The 23531-nt window shown below is 38.0% G+C and overlaps 2 protein-coding genes across 5 annotated transcripts; one reads left to right on the forward strand and one right to left on the reverse strand.

Annotated features, from left to right (window-relative positions):
• Window positions 1–1285: 1285 nt before the first annotated feature.
• Window positions 1286–8504, forward strand: LOC130546706 (uncharacterized). Of its 2 annotated transcripts, none has more exons than XM_057322107.1 (7): window positions 1286–1467; window positions 2908–2949; window positions 4541–4759; window positions 4833–5108; window positions 5224–5502; window positions 5776–6012; window positions 6419–8504. In XM_057322107.1, the coding sequence occupies exons 1-7, from the start codon at window positions 1440–1442 to the stop codon at window positions 6943–6945; spliced, it is 1608 nt and encodes a 535-aa protein (XP_057178090.1). In that variant the 5' UTR covers window positions 1286–1439; the 3' UTR covers window positions 6946–8504. The 2 variants fall into 2 exon arrangements, with proteins under 2 accessions (XP_057178090.1, XP_057178089.1); XM_057322106.1 differs by having other exon boundaries at window positions 1287–1467; window positions 6416–8504.
• Window positions 8505–8663: 159 nt separating this feature from the next.
• Window positions 8664–21971, reverse strand: slc17a7b (solute carrier family 17 member 7b). Of its 3 annotated transcripts, none has more exons than XM_057322101.1 (13): window positions 21798–21971; window positions 17885–18137; window positions 14849–14967; window positions 14643–14757; window positions 14459–14546; window positions 14223–14309; window positions 13602–13744; window positions 13338–13487; window positions 12688–12820; window positions 12436–12492; window positions 12229–12356; window positions 11085–11154; window positions 8664–10742 (listed from the first exon to the last, which is right to left on the reverse strand). In XM_057322101.1, the coding sequence occupies exons 1-13, from the start codon at window positions 21857–21859 to the stop codon at window positions 10459–10461; spliced, it is 1689 nt and encodes a 562-aa protein (XP_057178084.1). In that variant the 5' UTR covers window positions 21860–21971; the 3' UTR covers window positions 8664–10458. The 3 variants fall into 3 exon arrangements, with proteins under 3 accessions (XP_057178084.1, XP_057178083.1, XP_057178085.1); XM_057322100.1 differs by having other exon boundaries at window positions 12436–12546; XM_057322102.1 differs by lacking the exon at window positions 11085–11154 and having other exon boundaries at window positions 10567–10742; window positions 12436–12546.
• Between the last annotated feature and the right edge of the window lie 1560 nt (window positions 21972–23531).

Genomic DNA, 23531 nt, shown 5'->3' on the forward strand with positions numbered 1-23531 from the left:
AGAGGGATTTTACAGTAATGGCGACACTGAAAACATTCTCAAATAGAGACCTGTATTTGTTTCTAGCAAACAGCATTGTGAAAGGAACATGCATGGTGCTCAACGCTGCATTACTATAAAACACATGCGATCTAATGACTGTTTTGAAACCTTCCCTTTGAGTCAGCAGTTCTTTTAACATTCAGATGTTAACAGAGGATTCAACAAACATAATACGGGCTAGTAAAACAGCGCTCAGTAATTGTGAGTGTCCAGAATAGACAACAAGAGTTTCACAGGAAAGTAAACTGCTCAGCAAACCACTGAATCTTAGCAGAGGGCATTTGGACAAACCACACAGATACCACTTCTGTCATCCAGACTTTAACCATTGCTAAAACTAAGTGCATGCAGAACAGAAACTAATGCACGGAAGAGATGATCTGCAGATCATTTTTAGACAGGGATTACTGCAGCATGAGTCACAGTTCATGGGAATGAATTACTAAAATGTCAAATATTATAATGCAAGAAGCTTGGGATACTCAATTGCAGCACTGAAAATAAACATAAACATGTTGGTTAAATGAAGTTTTGAAAGTAGCATTATGATAGACGAAAACAAACAATGCAAGAAATAAAAAACCATGCTCAATGTATTTTGAATTTACATAAGAAACCATCGCAAGAATATTTTGTGTCAAGGGGTCATGGGGTTCTGCTGTGTCCCCTTATAGTTTTATTCACTTGCCTCACACATTCAAACCACACTTTAATGTATGAAAGGTTTAAAAACGCAAGTCATAATGCAAACTATTATCTAGTTAATAAACATTACTCTGGAAAACCTAAAAATATTAAACAACAAAACGTTAAGACACTTGACAATGTGACATATTGACATCAGTGTTGTGACCTATACAGTATACTGTAAACATTTTCTATGGATAAAAATATATAAAACTGCTAGTTCATTCTAATAAGTAAGAGGTACTTGCGTTGTAAGTATATTGCTTTAGGAACTTTCTGCCTTTTATTTGCATTTATATATTTATACATAATTAGAAGATTGTAAATGACTAAAATAATACAATACAATAAATGAATTGTGCATTTCTCTTGAGCCCTTGATGCACAAGATGACTGACCAACTGCATGGTTGCATCTTCTTAACTTTAAATAGCAAAGCGAGATAACAAGCAAATTACAAACACAAGACACAAACACTGCTGAGGGGTGCGGCAAATACGGGTGAACGTGCCAGAATAGACTGGAAAAAATACAGCAAAAGACACAAAACACACACATGCATGCATGCACAAAGGCACGAAGCAGCACAGCCGAGAAACCACTTGATGTCCACTTCCTCAGTGATCTACATCAGTCCTCTCTGTCTTGTGTGTTATTTCTCTTTCTAACAGACAGAAAGACTGACGGCTCGATCTGCTCTGCTCTTAGAGATGAAGGGTTTTCTGCTGACACTGTCAGGTAAAACAAACAGTTAACCGTCTGATTTACTCTCAGGGGTTTGGGTTGCGTAATTGGGCTACATGCCAAATGGAGAAGTTGTCACACTTGGGATCTCGGTCAGTAAGGTTTTAACTACACATTTTCACAACAAAGAAATGTCTTGAAATTTTTGTATGTCATGTCACCTTCTATTCTTGCTGATTCATAAATTGTTTAGTCTTTGAGAATTTTTTAACTGTTGTGCTGATTGTTAAGGCTGTTTTACACTGTGACAATTTACCCCGGAAATGCATTAGTATGTTGGAGTTTATTTTAAACCAGACAGTTTACACAACTTACACAACTTTACATATAGTATGTAAGGACCCATAAATCTTTATGTCTGGTCATCACAGTAAAATCGCCAGTGTTAAAAAAGGTCAAATTGACACTCACGGTGTATATATAATCCACACTCTCAACGTGTGGATTATATAAACACTGTGAGAGTTAAATTGACCCTTTTTTAACACTGGCGATTTTGCTGTGTGTAAGTCATGAATTTTCTAAATAACTTATGTTCCAGCTCTAGCATTTAAATTATATTGCTAAATGGCCATGGTTAAACAAAATTCGGTAACACTTTATTTTACGGTGCCCTTGTTACGCATGTGACGTGTGTTTACTATAGTATTTACTATAAATTATGCATAATTACATGCAAATAACCCTAAACCAAACCCTAATCCTAACCTTAACCTTATAGTAAGTACATGTAGTTGATATTTAATACTCAGTACTTAAATGTATAATTACACTGTAACACGGCACTGTAAAATAAAGTGTAACCCAAAATTCTTACAAAGTATATTTTCACTGGCTAATTTGATGGCTTGACAATTTATTATAATTACAAAAATTATAAACACTCCTCAGCAACGTTTTTGTACCTAAACATATGGAAACATGGCAATGTATATTACTGTATATGTATGGTATACATTAATTTAATGATTCATTCATATATAAATGATAAAAATGGCCAACTTTAAGGTAAGCGTTTGACCGGAGATGTCTGCCATCTTTTCAAAAAACTCATAAAACTGACAGACAAAATATGACAAAAAAGTTTGGCATAAACTACTACTCAAAAAAATCGGTAGGCCTACAGTGGATGTACTAATCATCTTACAACATTTATGACGGCCTGAACATCAGAAAACAACCAGACCCGCTGTCTCCTGTATACACACAGTCCTATGAGAGAATCTGGTTAGCAGTCTGTAATAAACTCATTTCCCATCATATTCCATTAGAGAATCATCCAAAGAATATTGAGCAATCAGTTGCACTCATGACTCTCAAGGGAAGCTGTTGTGTTAGCTCATCCTCGTGTTATGAAACAGATCAAGACACTGTTCCATTTTCAGTGAAACTCTGAATGTGTGTGTAAAGCTCATTTCTCTCTTTATGTCACAGTGTTGTTGGCTTTCACAAGAGAAAACAATGGAAAGCCCAACGGTATGTAACTCACACTTTTCACTTTACCTATCTAATCGATTCTGAATGCAGTTCCCCTGCTTAACAGCAGATCTCAATACAACACGTTCATATTCCTGTTCATAAACGTAAATTGTGGTGTTGTCATAAGAGGACAGAAACATTTTCACAGAGGGGCGTTCTGGATACTAATGTTCCCAGTGGTGTCAATAACGTTTCCATGCTAATAAAACAGACTGCAGTCTTATTGCTGATTGGTCAATATACTGTGTTTCTTACAGTAAGTTACTACGCACCAGCTACTGTGTATTTTACTGCACCGCACTCATAGAGAAGAGCTATTAACTTTAATGTACATGTCAGAGACTAGAGAAACATTTGAGTAATTTTGTAAAATTATTCGGGTTTCGGGTGATGATGACAGTACCTCATATAAAGACACTCCAGGCCCCTTGTCATGTCACCGCGTCCATGAAGAACGGTCAGTCTAGTTGACTCCTACATAACAAAAATAAAGCAATAAAAAAAAAATTGTCATGAAGTCCATCCATCATATTACACCTCATCACAGGTATTTGTGACCAATTTTAAACTTAAGTTAGTCTGTCATCCATCGTCATTGAAATGCTACCTCTCACAAAAACACAGAGCACCATCGTGAGTTTGTAATGTTTCAGTTTTAGTAAGCTTAACATCTGTAAGGGTTATGTGTGTTTTTGTCATGTCTTTTGTTTTGAAGTTATTTTTGTAGTCCTGGTTTTCAGTGCTGAAGATAGCCATGTGCTGAAACGTTTGCTCGTGTGTCTGTTTTTTTGCACTTTTTGCACGATGCAATTTATCAAATAAAAAATATAAATAATATAAACAATATGTCTTTGTAGACTTTTTTGAGTCTCGAGTGGATTAGCCATCCTCCTGTTTATTTTCAAGTATTCTACTGAGCCATGGCTCTACGCACCTGCAGTACAAGCATTTTACTTTTTTATCTATTTGGAGCGCTACAACATTCCCTCAAGTTCTACAATAAATAAAAGTGGAAATAAATAAATGTATAAATAAATAAATGAAAAAATAAATGAACGTGGAAAAAATATAATTACACATAAATAAGGAAATAAATGTATAAATACTCATTCATTTTTGTATTTATTTATTTTTTATTTTGGCAGGTTTGGAATTCCATATTCTGACACATTCAATATTACTTAATAGAATAAAAACCCATGTTAGCACTAAAATTTAACAAACGTTGTAAGCAGATCACATTAAAAAAATATATTACATGGCCCTTTTGAAAGTATGTAGTTGTATGAACAAATTTTATAAAATATGTGCAAATGAAGAGTTTGGTTCCAAAATGAGAACTCCGTTTTTAAAATTTGTCAAAAATCATGTTTTTTAATGTGCATTCCAATTAATATCATTCAAACTGCAGTTGGTTTGTTTTGATTTAAGCCAAAATAACTAAAAAATACAGCTAACTAACACAAGAAAAACGTGATAACACAATAAAAAACATGATCTCATTTTGGAACCAAACTCTTCAGATATTCATAGTTGTGTTACAGCAGTTCTGTGTCTTTAAAAGATTTTCTCATTTCTATTCTTTTAGTGGTTCGCCTGCCACGGTATCCCTCAGTGTATGTTGGGGATGATGTTAGCCTGAAATGTTCTGGCACCAGTGAACCGATAACATGGAAATTTAATGGCGAAAAACTGCCACATCACGATTCCTTGATGGCTCTTACTATGGTTACACCAGCAAACAACGGAAAATACAATTGTGAAAGCAACGGAGAGGAGAGTGAAGCACACAACCTCGTAGTTCTAGGTATGAGATTCATTCTCCAATATTTTAGCATTGTCATGGTTTTCTCTCACTGTTCTCTCTTTCTGTCCGCCAGAGTTGGAGCCCTACGCGCAGTTATCTCTGCCACCAGGGGGCGCTGTTATCGCCAGAGGCGAGGCGAGGGTCCTGACACTGCAGGTGGACGAGGAACTGGATAAGTGGAAGTGTTTCTCATTTAGGGACAATGCTGGCTTCGTGATCCATATCATGCCGGACGGGACGAACGTGGGGCGGGTGTATGCAGATTTAGAAAATGCACAAAGAGCTACATTCTGGTGCAAGGAAGCTAACAGCAGCCATCGGAGCAATGTGGTTACCTTGATGATGACAGGTAAGTCTTTACCTGCTTTTTGAAATATAATTTGTATTAAATAAGCGTGCTCATCCATAAATCTTGTTTCATTATGTTGACCTGTCTGTGTATGACGCGTCTGTGTCTCTTGTAGACCGCATGGTGATGTTGGAACCAGCCACACCTGTGCTGAAGGAACAGGCCCTCACCCTCAGGTGTGCTGTGTGGGGCGGGGCCAAAGTGGAACAGGCCAAATTCTACAAGAATAACACCATAATCCATACTGCAAGGAATGACATATACACCATCCCAAGTGCCACAGAGAGTCATAATGGCCAGTACAAATGTCACGCCGTCTACAGATTCAGTCACATTAGCCGAGAGGCCGCCGAAAAGAAAGACGAGTCCGATCCGCAACAGATAAAAGTTATAGGTGAGCGCTCAAAACACTTCTGAGCCTTCTTGCAAAAGCTTCAAAAATACAACATGTACAGCTTTTCATGTCTCACAGACAGACAGACAGACAGACAGACAGACAGAAAGACAGACAGACAGACAGACAGACAGACAGACAGACAGACAGACAGACAGACCGACCGACCGACCGACCGACCGACCGACAGGTCCTAACTCAGTAACAGTATAAGTCAAATGTTTGTGTGTGTGTGTGTGCGTGTGCGTGTGTGTGTGTGTGTGTGTGGTACAGACGGACCTCCGGCTGCTTCACTTGCAACAAAGCACGAGACAGAACTAGAGTGTTCCTGCGCAGCGTGTAAAGCAGACTGCAGTACGTACCAGTGGCATCACACTGACATCTCAAAAACACGCAAAAGACTCGATAAGGCCGACAAAACCATTCGTATAAATGAACAGGGATCATACACCTGCCGGGCAAACTGTGGCAATGGATTTTCACGATTCAGCAATGCTCACAACTACAAAGGTAAACACACACAGTAATCTTCAGAAAAAGTGTTGGAGTTGAACTGACGTGCTTTCAACCACAAGAAAAAAAACTAATCCACATAGAACTATAACCAGACATGTTTTTACAGCTCAAATAAACATTTTTATACGGAATAAGTAGTATAACCAGATTTCTTCTGTAAATGCAAAACTCATTTTGAACCAATTGTAAATGTCACACACTTTCACAAAGTGTCCGATAAGCCTGGGCGTTTCTCTCAACCTTAGCAAACGCACCCAAGCAAAGATCACGCAAACTCTTCACAGTTATTTTTGCACCGTATACATTTTCAATTCTCAGTCCACTATTGTGCAACGAATTACTTCTCATATTTATTTTTATGCCGGAAATCCACCCTTCCTCTCTTTGTGTTTACCAGCAGGAGAGCCGGGTGGAGGAGGATCAGTGGTGGTTATTTTGGTAGCAATGATCGTTTTTTTGGGCCTGATTTTCATTGTGATGGCAGTAATAATCCGACGGCGTCATAGAAACAGGACCACAGGACGGATCAAAGACGACGGGAGGAAAGACAAGTCGGGTGGAGACTACGAGCAAATCGGTCTTGGCAACAAAGCAATTTATCACACGCTGGCTGAGGCCTCCGGCCAGGAGAAGGCTGAGGGGGGATACGAGGCTCTTAAGAAGACAGATGACGAGAAGGCCGTGTACCACACGCTGGGGGCCGTCGAGGAACCGGGTCAGGCACAGGGTCAGGGTGGGTACGAGGCTCTTCAGAACGTCAAAGCTCAGGTGTACCAAACTCTGAGTTCAGAGTCAGGAAAACCAGAAGGGGAAGCGGAGGGAGGCTACGAGCAGCTGCCTCAGAAAGACGTGACCGTGGAGGAGAATCCGTACGAAGAACTGAAAGCAGACAAACAGAAGAAAGAGGCGAGCCAGGAGAAAGAGTAACGATGACATCACCAAGGTCAACATGAGATTTACATTTACCTAGTTAAGCTTCTGTACACACATTACGAAAAGAAGCGTTACCCTTCGGATACATAGAGATGCTCGGGAAGGTGAACTTGAAATTTAGACTCCAAATGAAGTAGCTCCTCAGAAATGTGTTGGTGATATTTCAGGATGGCAGTAAATCCCCCACAATCCCCTGCAAAATTACATTCAGCCCTGACTCCATTCTGATACGAAAGACCCACATTTCTACATTCTTTGTAACCCTGGTTTAGTCCAAAATGTGTCACAGTTCAGAAGCAAGAAACATGCTTAAATGTAATTTCATGTTGAATTAAATCCATCACCTTTAAAATACATTCTATCACGCAAAAAGGTTCAAAAGCTGCCTTAAATTTGAAGTTCAACCAAATTAGCTTTACAATTGAATTCCAATTCTATTAAACTGCAATCCAGTTACATTTCGTATGATTCATTCGTTCGATTATTCTGGTGAGGTAAAGTAATATGACTTATTGAGCACATCATTTTTACAGTTTGGAGTTTCATTTCATTAGCAGGTTTTCCTCTAAACCATCTGTTTCTGCAAACATAGTGTTTGGCTTAACAATGGAAGACGAGAGTGCTGTTTACGGTGTTGAGAGTAAAACCTGTTGGTTTGAAAATCATTTCATGAAATTGACTAATAATGTGAAAGCATGAGAACGTTGAAGTAGAACAATACACAACACAACCACAGACATACAGCTACACACACACACACACACGCATATTCACAAAGAAGATTTCCCTCTATGCTATAAAATAATTCAGACATGTTCATTTGTATGTAAGAGTAAAAACAAAAGAAGAAAGGACAAGTTTTGTGCAATAAAACTGGGAGTAATTTCCAGATATAGAAAATGAACGGCTATTAACGTCAAGCACCCAGACACACAAGAACAGTTAAACACGTTTAGGAAAATACATCCACCCAATTACACAAACAGCAGAACATATTTCTTTTAAACGTGCATGAAGTTATTTAGCTTTGAATTTCTGCATTACGCTAAAAAATGATGTTGTGTTCGTCTAGCGACCGCTGGTCAGCGACAGCATCAGTACATTTACAAACGGAGGAAACTTTGGTGTGTCTGGAGAGAAGTGTTGTTTGAACAATGACGATGCTCAGGGATAACCTCCGAGCCTCAGTTATCTTCTTGTAAATGTATTTCTCTTTGCACTATATTCCTATTTGCACTATTTAATTCATCATTTTACTTGAGAGCTTTGATTTAAATTCTTGTTGAATTGTGTAACAAACTTTTTTGTTAATGTATCAATGCTTTTTAAGTAGTTCCATAAAGCAACTTTCAGTGTAGTTCTGTCCTACCCCATAAGATGGAGACAAACTACCAAATACTGAACATTTTGTTCATAAGAATGCCCTGACGCAAGAGCTCATTGCGGTATTAACAGAGTTTGTCTTGATTTTGTTGTATTTTCTCCTTGCTTGGTCCTGAACTAACAGTTTGACCATCATTTACAGCGTGTGAAACATAAAATAAATGGATCCTGGCTACAATATTGTCTTTTCCTTGTTGTCCACCTGCATACACAACTGAAAGTGTTGAAAGTCAGATACCTGTGAATTAAAGGCCGTGTATACAGTACAGTTGTTTGCATCACAACAGCAATGTTAATAACCACAATCAATGTCATCGTATAAGTCGCTTTATCACAACTTTTTGTACATTCAAATTCATAACATATAACCAATATGTAGGAAACAGACACAAATCAAAGTGATGTTTGATTTATAATGTTATGTAGATACAGACCAGGTGTTTCATTTGACTAAATAACATCTCTTCCTAAAACAGGTTTAATAATTCATAAGGTGTTTGTCCGACAGCAAAATCAGATCTTTACTTGGTTGATATAAATCAGTGTGTATATTTAAAATGTTGTACACAAACCCCCCAAAAAGTGCCATGCTGGAATAACCAAAAGCAAGAGAGCAAATCTTCTAAAAATCTAATTGGTTGTGGATAAAACATCTGATAACCTTTAATGCTGTCAATAAAACTACTGCGTAGAAACATCTGATGATTTTCCTCTCCTTCAGTCTATATATATGTGATTTAACATCTAAACACACTGTTGATCTGTGGTTGTTACAGTAAAAAACAGACAAAATCATATATTAATACAGATTCTAAACACCGTGCCGTCGCTGAACGAAGCCCTTCATGCAAACGTTCAGCACTTGGCATCATTTGTGTCACATTTGACAGACAATGACAAAGGCTGAAATGATGTTTTATCAGAGAGATGAAAGGAATGTTCTGGGTTCAAGCTTGTTTGACATTATTTGTGGTTATTACACCCATTCCCAGAAAAAAGGTGATTTCAGTAATGTGCTTACTGTACAAGCATTGTTGACCTTGTCATCTATTTTTCACCTTAATATAGATGAAATAAAATGCCTAGAATATCACACCACACCACAAAAAGAATTATTAGAAATAATTAAGACAATTGAAAAAATGTACAGCCCATACAAAACACCTATAATACAGACTATTTGACTATAGTTTACTGTACCTCATTCTTTTGTTTACACACAAATTCTCCACAAAAGCTTTCTGAATAGAAGATTATACGACTATGTGCTTACAGAATAAATATATAAAAAAACGAAGCAATAAAAAGAAACCATTGAGTATCTCAATTTTATCAGCTCATCCAAACAGTTTCAGGTTATATTTCTATTTGATTGTATTCGTCTAAATTTAAGTTGCATTGAAAATGGACCAATACACACACACCTCTCAGCATTGGCACGCGATCAATTCCCTAAATTAGATTTTGCATTTATATATTTGACTTGTAATTGTATCGTCTTGTTCTGCAAAAACATTTGAACAACATTTGATCGGTTTCACGTGTAACTGTCACATTTAGGATATTTAGGATTGACAACCAGATACTTAAGACACAACCAGTGGAACGTTTAGACACACCATGAGCTTCTCTTGATCCTAAGAACCTTAAAAATGTAAAAGCTCGTGTTTGGATTGTGAGAAGTGTTCGGAGGAAACTTTGACGAAAGGACATAATGCTTGATTTGATTTTGTTTGGTTTACTAGGGTACATACCTCTTACACAACCATGTGCTATTTCATAACTATTATTCACAAATGTGGGCCAGATTTATAATGAATGAGCAGGTGTGTCTAAACTCTAAAAGCTGATTGTGAAGATTAGTCGTGGTTTGACTTTCATACCATGGTAAAATGACACATCCAGTCAACACTGACACACGCAAACATTCACACACAAACACACTTGCATGTACTCTTGTGCTGAATCTATTGCTGTGATTTCACTATAAGGTTTGATAAAGATTGCATGGTTGTTGTTTTTTTGTCATTCTCTCACCACTGTCAGTTTCTGTAATGGAAGAATATTGTGTCCTTTTTTCCACCCAATCCCTCCCTTCAGATTTATTCTTCCAATCGCTCAAAATCAATCCAGTTCTCCTCCATACAAAAAGCTATTCGTGCCGGCAGGTTGGACGTATTCTTCCGTTTTATCCCAGTCTGAGGCCCAGCTTCCTCCAGCTCCGCCCCCTCCTGTCCCCGCCCCGTTGGGGTCACCTGATTGCATAGTTGCTCCGTAGCCTCCACCCCCAGAGCGATACAGCTCCTCCGTTTCATCCGCCAGCTCGTCTTCTCCCAATATTCCACATTTCTCCTCGCTCATGTTTTCTGGCTCCGCCCACGGCTGCTTCTCTCCTGATGCAAAAATACCTGGAAGCATCCATGACATCATCAACATCGATATTTATTCATTTATTGATAAAATTCTTGTCAAAAATGTAAGAAAATATCCAGATCATATTTAACACTGCTAAAAGATTTTTTTGCGTATTATAAATAAAGCTGATTTTAGGGCCTTTAAGCAACGTAAAAAAATGAAGTGCCGTGCCTCTAACTCTCTGTAGCCGTCAAATAATAACTATTTTGTATAATGTAAAGTACGTTTGCATATGTTGAATGTTGTGGTGTATTCTGCTGTTAAATATCACACATGCACAATGATAAAGAGATGAATGAGAAGAAATCAGAGAAAGAAAAGACAGAAATATTCACCGTAGAAGATAACTCCACCATAATGAACAAGTGAAGCAATGAGAAACACATACTGCCACTCCTCACGGGTCTACAGAGAAAGACAGGAGGACAATGTATGTGTGTGGAGACCGAATATATCGACAGATATGCACGCTTAATGACTGAATGTCACCTGTAGATTGACTATAAACTAACTCTTCTTTTCCGGAGTTATTTTTGTTGTGATTTTAAATCACAGTTCACCCAAAAATGCTACGCTTTAAAAATTGCTTTAAAATCCTTAAAGGGACAGTTACCCTAAAATGAAAATTCCGTCATCATTTACTCACCCTCGAGTTGTTCCGAATCTGAATAAATTTCTTTGTTTGGTTGAACACAGAGAAAGATATTTGGAAGAATGCTTGTAACCAAACAGTTCTTGGCCACCATAGACTCCATAGTAATCATAGAAGAAATTGCTTTATAAATTTTTCGTTCTGTTGAACACAAAAGAAGATACTTTGAAGAATGTAGGAAAGCAAACAGTTCTGGGGCACTTTTACTATGGTGGTCAATCGTGGCCAAGAACTGTTTGGTTACAAGCATTCTTCTAAATATCTTTCCCTGTGTTCATCAGAACATAGACATTTATACAGATTTGGAACAACTCAAGGCTGAGTAAATGATGACAGAATTTTTATTTTTGGGTGAACTGTTTTAAAGCGTATACTGTTTGTAAAATGTTTGCTGGAAAAGCATATTTTATCATTTAATGCAAAGACATTCAAACATTTGAAGTGTGACATGAGCGTCCAAATACATGTTGAGCACCACTTGATAAATGTTTTTTTTTGCCATGTACTGTATGTGAATGTGAAATTTCAGATCATGTATGATTATGATTTATGCAGAGAGAATTCAAGACCCCCGGCAATGAGAAACAGTAGAGTCCAACAGAAAAAGGTTAAAAATGACGCACGCATACAGTACATACAGCTTTATGGATGTTATAAAGAGAGATTAAAGAAAGTCAAAACATGAAAGGTTGTAAAGAGAAGCTGAAACAAATCGGCACCACACATCTATACACAACAGCAGCTCTGAAACCACACCATCATAACCTGTAAAGCTGACAGTAACGCTTCCTCTCTCACATTTGGATGTTTGGATGATGTGTGCGTACCTTATTTTTTGTCATGGCACCAACAATCAGAGGGCACACCATACCAGAGAGAGTGCCCACTCCGTTAGAGATACCCATCAGAATACTGGCGTAACGTGGAGCGATATCCAAATGATTCACATTGAACCCTGTGAGTTTGGACAGAAAGTGTCATGACTGTTAAAAATGTAAATCAATAACACAAACGCATTAAATAAACCTCCTTACCTGAGATAGCAAAGCCACTAAACCCGACAGCCAGGACGAGAAATGAGATGGCGACACCTTTAGTGTGAGAGAAGCCCACAACCAGAAGAAACGTGGCCTCTAAACCAAAGCCTAAATATACACACAGAACAACTATCAGATGCTCAAACTATTGATTTATATAAGCACACTTACACACACACGCACAGATCCTGATTTATATGAATGCAAACAGTCTAATGAAAACAGCTGAAGATCTGGACACATCATTACCGCCACAGTTCATCATTTTCCTGACATTGGTGGTGGTCATAATGTTGTGACTCCTCAGGTAGTCGGCCAGCTGTCCTCCAATGGGCACGATGATAGTCATCACCAGATGAGGAAGAGCAGAGAGGATGCCAACCTAGAGAGAGTAAAGGCCATTTACACACCGCCTCAGATATTTTCGTCCGTCATAAAACAAATTGGACTGGCTTCGATTTTCTGCAGTTTTCGCATCCATTTTGAGAGGCGTTCTGAAAATTCAGAGACACCGTACGAACGAGCGCCAAATACAAAAAACGCATATGAAAATTTCGGACTGTATGTGCAAAGACCTTAAGTGTAGGTACATACGCAATCATGGCAACAAAGTAGATTTAAACCGAAAATGAAATTTACAGGAGAATCCTGTTAAAAGCAGGAGATTTAATCCCACACTCTTCAAAATAAAAGTGCTAGAAAAGGGAATTTCTCGCAGAAGACATTTGCTTCCACAAAAAGAAAAAACAATGGTCTTGAGAAGAACCATGTCTGAAAACCCTTTTTCTATTACAAAGAACCTTATTTTTGTTCTGTAGTAGAAACATGAGCCATGAATGTGATTTTATTCATGATGGAGTTCGTACCATCATCTACTTATATACTGTACGCTTTCTCACCTTACTGATCTCAAATTTAAAGACCTCTTCGAAATACGCAGGCTGGCTGATGAGAAGCAAGTAGAAGGTCCAGCTCCTGCAGAAATTCGCCACGATGATGGCGTACACGGGCATGGATGTGAAGAACTGACGCCAGGGGGTGTTGAATTTCTGCACGAGAGGAGAAGAGATTCATTCTCCATTTGTCTTCCAGTATTACTGTAGATCAGCAATTCATCTTCATACAATAAAAAAAAGTGTGTGCGTGCGTGTGTGTGTGTTTACCGTCAGTGGATTCATGAGTTGGGCTGATTCACCGATTGCATCTTCAATATATTTTCTCTCCTCAGGGGTGATGGTGGGGTGAGCTGCCGGACTCTCGTATGACACCAGAATCCAGAACGAGTACCAGCACACCCCAAAAGTACCTACAGAGTGAGGGAGGGAGAGAGAGAGAGAGAGAGAGAGAGAGAGAGATTATTTCCTTTGTTTATAATGTCATGTTACATTTTCATATTTTATATTTGGGTAGTTGACAAATAAATGTGTAAATGTGTCCCTATGGTGTGACAGCAAAAATGTCAAATCTCAAATGTTATTTTATATTATAGGCTATATTTAAATATTAATGATATAAAATTATATATTATAAACAGTTTTTGTCACACCATAGGACACAACGGTATTTGTCAACTACCCATTTACATATTTATTTATTTTAACATTTGCCTAGCTTATACCACCTTATTTTTTGTTATTGTTTAATGTTTTAGCAATATTGTAGCAAAACACAAACATGCATATCAAGTATTGTCATTAAAATTCAATATAAAAATAAAAGCGACATTACATACATTATATACAGTGATTGAAAAAAACGACTATTAGGAACCCAGTGTTTCTCACCATATACATAGAAGACCGATGACCAGCCTGAATACTGTACGAGAACACCGGCTAAAGGCATCGCGATGACGGCACCTGCATATGAACCTGACGCCGACGATGACACATATATCAAATAAATTTCATAAACACGCAATCCTCAGCCTTTCAGTAGTTTAATATCTTCAAACTAACAGCCAGTATTTTAATCAAACATCCAAAGATATTACAATGCCAAGCAAAAACAATGACCTCACCACAGAACGCTGTTGTGGCCAATCGGCTTCTTTCTAAAGGTGGAGCCCATTTCGCCCAGATCCCATGGCATGCTGGATAGGACACACCCTATGTAGGAAGAATGTAGTCATTGACGTATAATTGATTATTATTTGCTACAGCGATAGTAAACTACTACACATGTGTTAGGAATCATGTTTTCACCTCCACCAGCCCCTGCAGTACTCTCACTATAATCACACAGCCAAAATGCATCCGGGCCGCTGTGGGAATGAGCATATTCAGCACAGATGTGGCAACAATTGCAAAACCAAATACCCTGAGACACAGAGAGACAGACATTGATTACAAAGGGTTTTTTCTTTCTGTGTGGATTCTGTTTGCTGTGCTTCAACCCCTGGACGACTGACCTGTTGGCAGCAAATTTCTGACAGATGAAACCTCCAGGAATCTGAGTAACGATGTATCCCCAAAAAAACGATCCGTGGATCATTCCGACGGTCTCCGGATCCCACGTGAACTGAGCTTTCTGAAACACACCAGGATATTTTATTTTAAATAAAAAACACAATGCCAAAAGTTGAAACTGGGTATTTAACTGAATGGTATGTCATCAAAGGCACCTTCTATTCCAAATGGTCCGAAAAAAATATTTTTGGGTGAAATTCTAAGACAGCACTACATTTATATGTCATACAGAAGGCAATCCCACAATGCATTGCACTTGGTTCAGTGAGAAGTTACATCCAGGATGGCAGATGATTGTACAAATAATTGATTCAATACCAACGGTAAGGTTTGTCCCGTTTTAAACACATTTTTTGAGGGTTTTTCAACACAGTTTTGTGTTCTGCATTCATTATGATCTGAAATATTAATGGACAGCAGATTTAATGCCAATCGATCAGAAAGTTATGAGCACATTTAATGTGGCACCATCTCCAAACCAGTCAAGGCACTGGTGACAATGACAATCACAAAGTGTTGTTTTGATATGCAGAAGTAATGTCTTTATATTTATGTATTTACACTGCGTTCCAAATTATTATGCAAATTGGATTTAAGTGTCGTAAACATTTAATTTTATATTGTTCAATTAAACTTATGGATGGTATTGTGTCTCAGTGCTCTTTGGATCACTGAAATCAATCTCAGACACCTGTGATAAGTAGTTTGCCAGGTGAGCCCAATTAAAGGAAAACTACTTAAGAAGGACGTTCCACATTATTAAGCAGGCCACAGGTTTCAAGCAATATGGGAAAGAAAAAGGATCTGTCTGCTGCCGAAAAGCGTCAAATAGTGCAATGTCTTGGACAAGGTATGAAAACATTAGATATTTCACGAAAACTTAAGCGAGATCATCGTACTGTGAAGACATTTGTGGCTGATTCAGAGCACAGAAGGGTTCGTGCAGATAAAGGCAGAATGAGGAAGGTTTCTTCCAGACAAATTCATCGGATTAAGAGAGCAGCTGCAAAAATGCCATTGCAAAGCAGCAAACAGGTATTTGAAGCTGCTGGTGCCTCGGGAGTCCCGAAAACCTCAAGGTGTAGGATCCTCCAGATGCTTGCAGTTGTGCATAAACCTACTATTCGGCCACCCCTAACCAATGCTCACAAGCAGAAACGGTTGCAGTGGGCCCACACATACATGAAGACTAATTTTCAAACAGTCTTGTTTACTGATGAGTGCCATGCAACCCTGGATGGTCCAGATGGATGGAGTAGTGGATGGTTGGTGGATGGCCACCATGTCCCAACAAGGCTGCGACGTCAGCAAGGAGGTGGCGGAGTCATGTTTTGGGCTGGAATCATGGGGAGACAGCTGGTGGGCCCCTTTAGGGTCCCTGAAGGTGTGAAAATGAACTCTGCAAGGTATGTAGAGTTTCTGACTGAGCACTTTCTTCCATGGTACAAAAAGAAGAACCATGCCTTCCGTAGCAAAATCATCTTCATGCATGACAATGCACCATCTCTTGCTGCAAAGAATACCTCTGTGTCATTGGCTGCTATGGGCATAAAAGGAGAGAAACTCATGGTGTGGCCACCATCCTCCCCTGACCTCAACCCTATTGAGAACCTTTGGAGCATCCTCAAGCGAAAGATCTATGATGGTGGGAGGCAGTTAGCATCAAAACAGCAGCTCTGGGAGGCTATTCTGACATCCTGCAAAGAAATTCAATCAGAAACTATCCAAAAACTCACAAGTTCAATGGATGCAAGAATTGTGAAGGTGATATCAAAGAAGGGGTCCTATGTTAACATGTAACTTGCCCTGTTAGGATGTTTTTGATTGAAATAGCTTTTGATTTCAGTAAATATGACCTCCTAATGCTGCAAATTCAACAAATGACCATTTTCAGTTTTTTACAACCTATGAAATGTTTTCAAACTCTGTTGTGCATAATAATTTGGAACAGTGCATTTTGAGTTTTTCATTTTTTAAATAAATACTGTTGTCAGTGGGAGGTTTGTTCAATAAAATTCCAAATGTACCCTAACTGTTGATTACTTGAAAGTTATACTGACTGTCGTTTGCATCGACAAATTAGGAAAACCAGAGAAAGATATCATTTGCATAATAATTTGGAACGCAGTGTAAATTGTTTTTTCTATTTGTTATATATCTGTTCAACAATTGGTGTACCATATTTTGATATGAAATGAATACGGTCGTGTTTTTATTGATTAATGTCACCAACAACACAGAAAAAAGGCTGATGCAGCCTTACACACCATTTGGCGTTCATGTTGTTAAAATGGTGCTTCAATAAAACTAATGCAATGAAAATAGAAATTCTGTTATGAATGACTCATCCTCTAGTTGTTCCAAACCTGTATAAATGTCTTTGTTCGGTTGAACACAGAGCAAGATATTTGGAAGAATGTTAGCAACCGACAATTCTGGGGCATCATTGACTACCATAGTAGGAAAGAAAATAGGTGCCCTACAACTGTTTGCTGTCCCAAATTCCTCAAAATATCTTCTTTTGTGTTCAACGGAACAAAAAAAATGATACAATAATTTGTCCTTCTATTGTAGTCAATGATGCCCCAGAATTGTCAGTTGCTAACATTCTTCCAAATATCTTTCTTTTTGTTCAACCGAACAAAGACATTTATACAGGTTTGGAACAACCAGAGGATGAGTATTTCGTGACAGAATTTTCATTTTTGGGTGGAGTGTCCCTTTAATTTCGTTTCACATGCAGGATTCTTCACACTTCAAAATAATGGAAACTCAAGTTGGCTGAAAATACTCAAGGAACTGGAGAAAAATGTGGCTTCTGTACCAGTCTCTTAAAAAGTAAAAAATCTGGCAAAGTAGAATTTAAACCCTTCCCTAATTAGTGGCTAGAGCCACACAACTCTTTACTGTAATGCATAATGATGCCGAGACATTAAACAAAAACAACTAGTTTAGAATTTACACACACTTGAACTTACCACAATGTATGGTTTGCCATCTCTGTAGACGGTGTGATTATTGACCATGCTAACAATGGCCACACCGAGGTTACAACGGATTCCAAACGAGATGCAGAAGCCAAGGCCTGACAGAATGGCGATGATGTATCGTCGTGGAAGTCCAAAGCACGTGCAGTCCACCACAGGAAGATCTTTCTCCTCCTGAAGCTCCGGACGACCTTCTGCAGACAACTCGATCGTCTCTCCATTCTCCTGACGCTTCTCTAAAACCCTGAGAAATGAAACAAACCTTCATTACTGACACATCAGCCACACAACACATGGTATCAAACACGCCACTTTCAGAACCAAAGTGTAAAGAATTGTGCCGAGTTCAGATCCAGCTGCCCAATGAAAATAAACATCAAACATGAGATCAATCTCATCAAAGTTGATACTTAAATGAAACAAAACTGAAGCTTTTTTTTATTAACCGTTTATGTAAAGTGTATCTGCTATACAATGTGACCCGGACCTGTTTTTTGTGAAATTTCTTGCGGTTTTAATAAAAAAAATTCTTTCAACTTTAATAGAAATAACCCACCACGATACAAAATATTTTTGTGTCACAAAAAACCTTGCTGTATATGTGACTTGCCAAATTACGTTAAGAATGGCTAAATCATATGAAAGGAGTTTAGCACGATGTGTAAATTTCAGAATAAAGCAGACGTCATTCTCTGTTAAGTACAGACAGTGCAACACGCTCTTACTGTCAGAGTACAGCTGTACTTCAGCTCTGATTAAATAATAATGTTCCTCTGAGCCTGAATTATTGATCAAACCTTCTATTTTCGTCTTTTTCTGCTCTCTTCCCCTCCCCCATCATCCATCCATTCCTCTCTTCTCCTAAATCGCTTCAGATCCCCAGTGATCATATTTCTGACCATCCCATCTGAAGAGAGTGTATATTCCCTCATAGCGTGTGCGCGTGTGTGTGTGTGACGATGCTTTGACATTGAAATGTTATAACATTAAATGATAACGCAATAACGTTTATCATTGTGCTGTATCAAATTATGAAAACTGGCGTTGGGTGCACTTAAAACAGATTCAGTTATCATTAGAGAATAAACAAGAGGGTGTGCGCAATGCATCCACGCAGTAGAAAAATGTCAGAAAGTGACGACGTGTGTTCGGTCTCAGAGGTCTTGGAGACTTATAGAATGAAAGATTGTTAATGCATATAGATCTGTCAACTGATCTGCTGCTTATATTGTTTTTGTTTTGTGCAAATCAAATCACATGCACAACACCAACCCATCAGCATTTTATCTGTGAGCGTACTGTAAGGACATCATTACATTTTTACTGGCTCGCTTTTTATTCTATCACAACTTCTCAAATTTATCCATGAAGTCTCTAAAAAGCTCAATTTAACATACGTCACATAGACAAAAAAGGCAAAGATGTCTTAAACAGCGGTAGTTTGGTGAGTTTAAGCAGCTTCAGCTTCTAGTAAACAGGCTATTGTAGACAGATTATCCTCCACTAATCCAAGTGAAACAGAAGAGTAAATATTCATTTAGCCCACTGTCCATTCACTGATGGCAAACACCAGATCATTTATTTTAATTGTGTCCAGATTTAACCAGGAACACCTCTGAATTTAACTCTTAAAACAACACAAACTAATAAATTGTATTGCAAACTAATGAGATCATTTATATCTCGGAGCGTGTGAAAACTCAGACCTTAAAGGGACGGCGCACCCAAAATGAACGGGCATGCATTATTTATTCACCTTCATGTCATTCCAAACCTGTATGACTTTCTTTCTTCTACGAAAGAAGATATTCTGAAGAATGTTGATAACCAAACAACACTGAACCCTATTGACGTCCATTGTATGAATGAACACAAAACCACTGAGACATTTCTCAAAATACCTTCTTTTGTGTTCTACTGTCACAGGTTTTGAATGACATTTAGAGTGAATGAATGATGACAGAATTTTTATTTTTGTTTGAACGATCCCTTTAAACACGCCCGATTATGATTAAACAACACGGTTAGAGGGTTCAGGATGTAATCATTTATTTATAGCAAGTTATAGCAAGCATAACGTGTGGAACTGTGATAGGGCTTTCCAGGCAAGAGGAAGAGAGAGCGAGAGACAAAGACACAAAACATGAGACAGCAGGTGAGCGAGCAAGAGAAAGAGAGAGAGAGAGAGGATTTGAACAGGACCAGGTTTGTTGGAGATTTATTTCAGGAATGGATTTACAAGTTAAAGACTGCTCAGAATACAACAAAAAACAGACAAACGGAAAGAAGGAAAGAGAGAGATTGTGTGTTTTTCTTGTCAAATCAGTCAAATGTTGTGAGCTGAGCTGATCCTTTCAGTATGAACACAAACCAATCAACCTCTATAAACAATTGAATCACTAGAATTCATTTATGTACACAAAGCTTTAGAGTTATTAAGACAACCTGTTACGTAATTCTTACTAATTGTCTAGTTTGTTAATCTCCTCAATAATTTATGCAAACTTCATTATTGCTGGAGCAAATAATGAATTATTATTCAAATATTGCTGGAGATGTTACATGAAGTATCATACTGAATATGAATAATACCTGATGAAGTATTCATTACACTAAACACTAAATACTCCAAATAAAAGAATATGTGTTTACAGCCCTGTGAAAGGAATCCATGACTAAACAGACATAAAGAATTTCATATATTTATATTTGACATTTTAAATGTACCTTTCTACAAAGTAACAAATGAAAACACGCAGTTTGAGCATAACAGTGTCTTTTAGTTCTTTTAATAAGTCAAAGAGGTCAAATTCCTAACACAATTCAGAATAAACCCTTTCCCTGTACATGACAAACATACTACTGCCAGTAGGGCTGCACAATTCATTGCATTTTAATCGTGATAACGATTTACGCTTCCCACAATGCATTGAACATAATCGTTGTGATAATGTTTTAATAAGGTCAGAAAATCATCGCAAAGCTTGTATCTTTTAAACTGCCACTTTAACGGAAATAAAATAAAACAAAAAACATTTTTACTTTTTTGCAAAACCCACAGACAAAGATGAAGGGTGACCAATAGTGATTATTTATAATAAGAAAATCAAACATGGAGTAGCAAAGTTTCATTCCGAAGGTCACAAAATGTTCAGTGTTTAGATGATTGATTGTGTCCTTTGAATACGGTATTGAAGAAGTTCAATGGCAGCAGATTATAACATATTCATGCTGAAGTGATATTAAAAACAAAAGTTCTGAACTGACCAAATAACCGCGTTTATTAACCGTGATTAAAATTTTGAGCAAAATAATCCCGATTATGAGTTTACCCATGATCGTGCAGTCCTACCTGCCAGAGTGTTTATAATAAGAGTAATGCTTACAGCGGTGTTTTCAAACTCTAAGCATATGCTTCATCTCAATAATAAAGCCATGATGAAGACAGGAAGTGGTCACCTGACAGGTGAATCGTGACGTCAAAAACCGGACAAGTGCCTCTATAAATAGTCCAGTCGAGTTAATCTGGTCATCCCGAACACACACTCACACAAACTACACAAGCACTAAAAATAATCAATAAAATCAGCTTTTCTTCAATGCATCATGCTACATTCTCGTTTCATCAGATTTCAAGCAATCATCAATTCCTGCCCATCATTCATGTAGAACTAATTCTACCAGTTTCTATATAAACACACATTTAACACGGTCACGCTTATAAAAACGAGTTCTTGTCATTGCTTTAATCGCCATTAAACTTCATTAAGCTCTTTTAAAGCTCTAGCAGTGTTGAAGGATGCATCGCTGTCATACAACACCATGTGCTCAAAATACCAAGATGTCAAGCAACTTTGACATTTTCGTATCAGTTTCATGTAGTTAAATAAAGTTGAACTCTTACCGGTTTATTCTTCCGAGAGTCTTCGCCGCTGCCGCTTTAAATCGCTCTGGTCGGACCTCCATTCTCCACAACTCCACACCGGCACAACACTGCGCGCTCCCGTACACCTGCGCGGGCACGAGACGCAGCCACCCCCACCGACACCCATCCACCCACACTCACACAAACACTAATTCTCTCTGTCACGCACTTACTTACTTACACACACACACACATGGACTTTCGTAGAACAATATAAACTAAAAAGCAGGAATAAGAAAAATGCTGAAATTTGGAAAAACACAATGAAAACACAAAAAAGACAAGTAATATAGTCCAAAGCGAGTTTATTCGATGTGATATGACAGATCTATATAATATGTAGAGGTATTATAACAGGTTGAAAAGAGTTTTCGAGAGAAACGTTGACTGTTCTGAGATCAGGTGCGTGTGTTCTTCGTGTGTCACTGTCCGAGGTGCTGAAATGAGATTAGTAAATCTGCAGGAGAGGAGATCCCAGCGTGCTCACTACACACAAATCCCTTGTGTGTGCGTGCGTGCGTGCGTGCGTGCGTGTACGAGAAGGTTAGGGGTCAAGGCCCGATCCCTCACCCTTCATAAACTCCTCACATTAGCTCTCATTTTACTCCACATCGCAAATGAGAGAGCAACTTAGTGGTTAGAATATGTCACTAAAAAAAGATGAAGTGAATAAACTCGCTCATTCGTAACAAAAGTAACCATAGATTTTTTTCCGTAGTAAAACCATATCAATCACAATGTACTATGTTCTTAGCACTATAATCATAGTTGTACCATTATGTTTGTACTAGGGCTGTCAAAAGATTAATCGCGATTAATCGCATCCAGAATAAAAGTTTGTGTTTACATAATATATGTCTATCTACTGTGCATATTAATTTTGTATTTATAAATACAAACACATACACAAGTATACATATTTAGGAAATATTAACATGTATTTATTTATATTTACCAATAATTGAAATTATATATAAATGTTTATTAATATTTAGATATTTCTTAAATATATGCATGGATGTGTATGTGTTAATAAATACAAAATTATTATGCACAGTACACAGATAAATATTATGTAAACACAAACTTTTATTCTGGATGCGATTAATCACGATTAATCTTTTGACAGCCCTAGTTTGTACTAAAACTATAATTATACAAATGGGACTAAACAATCCAAAACTTGGTTACTGCACTTTTACTATAATAAAAACATGTTTTTTCTCCTAAAGGGATGTCCAGTTTATGGAGCCATTAGAAGTATTATCAACACATTACAAGTAAAAAAAACTGGTCTGCTGATTAGCTTGGATTTCAAATTTCAGTCGATGTTTACAAAAAACAGACATGCCAAGTCAGTAAAATAGAATAAGACTCTCTTCTCACACATTCATAAAACACACTGATGTTGCATACCGCTGTGAATCGAAACCCACGTCGCGCACACACACACACACAGAGATGATCTCACAGGAAGCTCTTCTCCAGGTCTTGGGCCGAGATGGTTCTCAGGGGAGGAGGTCTGGACAGAGAGAGTGAGTGAAATGGAGAAGCTCTCTGAGGAGGCGACAGAGGAGGAGGCAGGGTGATTATTGAAGGAGTGTCAGAGAGAGAGCCGTAGCTTCCTCCTCCTCCCTTCTCCATCCTCTGCTGCATCCACCCGTCCGTCACATAGCCAGAAAACACAGAGGACGAGGAGCTGCTGAGATCCAG

The sequence above is a fragment of the Triplophysa rosa genome, linkage group LG23 (assembly GCF_024868665.1).
Source record: "Triplophysa rosa linkage group LG23, Trosa_1v2, whole genome shotgun sequence".
Classification (NCBI taxonomy): Eukaryota; Metazoa; Chordata; class Actinopteri; order Cypriniformes; family Nemacheilidae; genus Triplophysa; species Triplophysa rosa.

Bases quoted from the DNA above. Each gene is read 5' to 3' on its own strand.
- slc17a7b (XM_057322100.1), bottom strand. From the start codon at position 21,859: ATGGAGGTCCGACCAGAGCGATTTAAAGCGGCAGCGGCGAAGACTCTC. The intron at 13,745-14,222 runs GTGAGAAACACT...CTCACTCTGTAG, and splicing joins ATCGGTCTTCTATGTATATG to GTACTTTTGGGGTGTGCTGG. The intron at 11,155-12,228 runs GTACGCACACAT...CTTTCTCTGTAG, and splicing joins GTGCCATGACAAAAAATAAG to ACCCGTGAGGAGTGGCAGTA.
- LOC130546706 (XM_057322106.1), top strand. From the start codon at position 1,440: ATGAAGGGTTTTCTGCTGACACTGTCAG. The intron at 1,468-2,907 runs GTAAAACAAACA...TTTATGTCACAG, and splicing joins TTTTCTGCTGACACTGTCAG to TGTTGTTGGCTTTCACAAGA. The intron at 4,760-4,832 runs GTATGAGATTCA...TCTGTCCGCCAG, and splicing joins ACACAACCTCGTAGTTCTAG to AGTTGGAGCCCTACGCGCAG.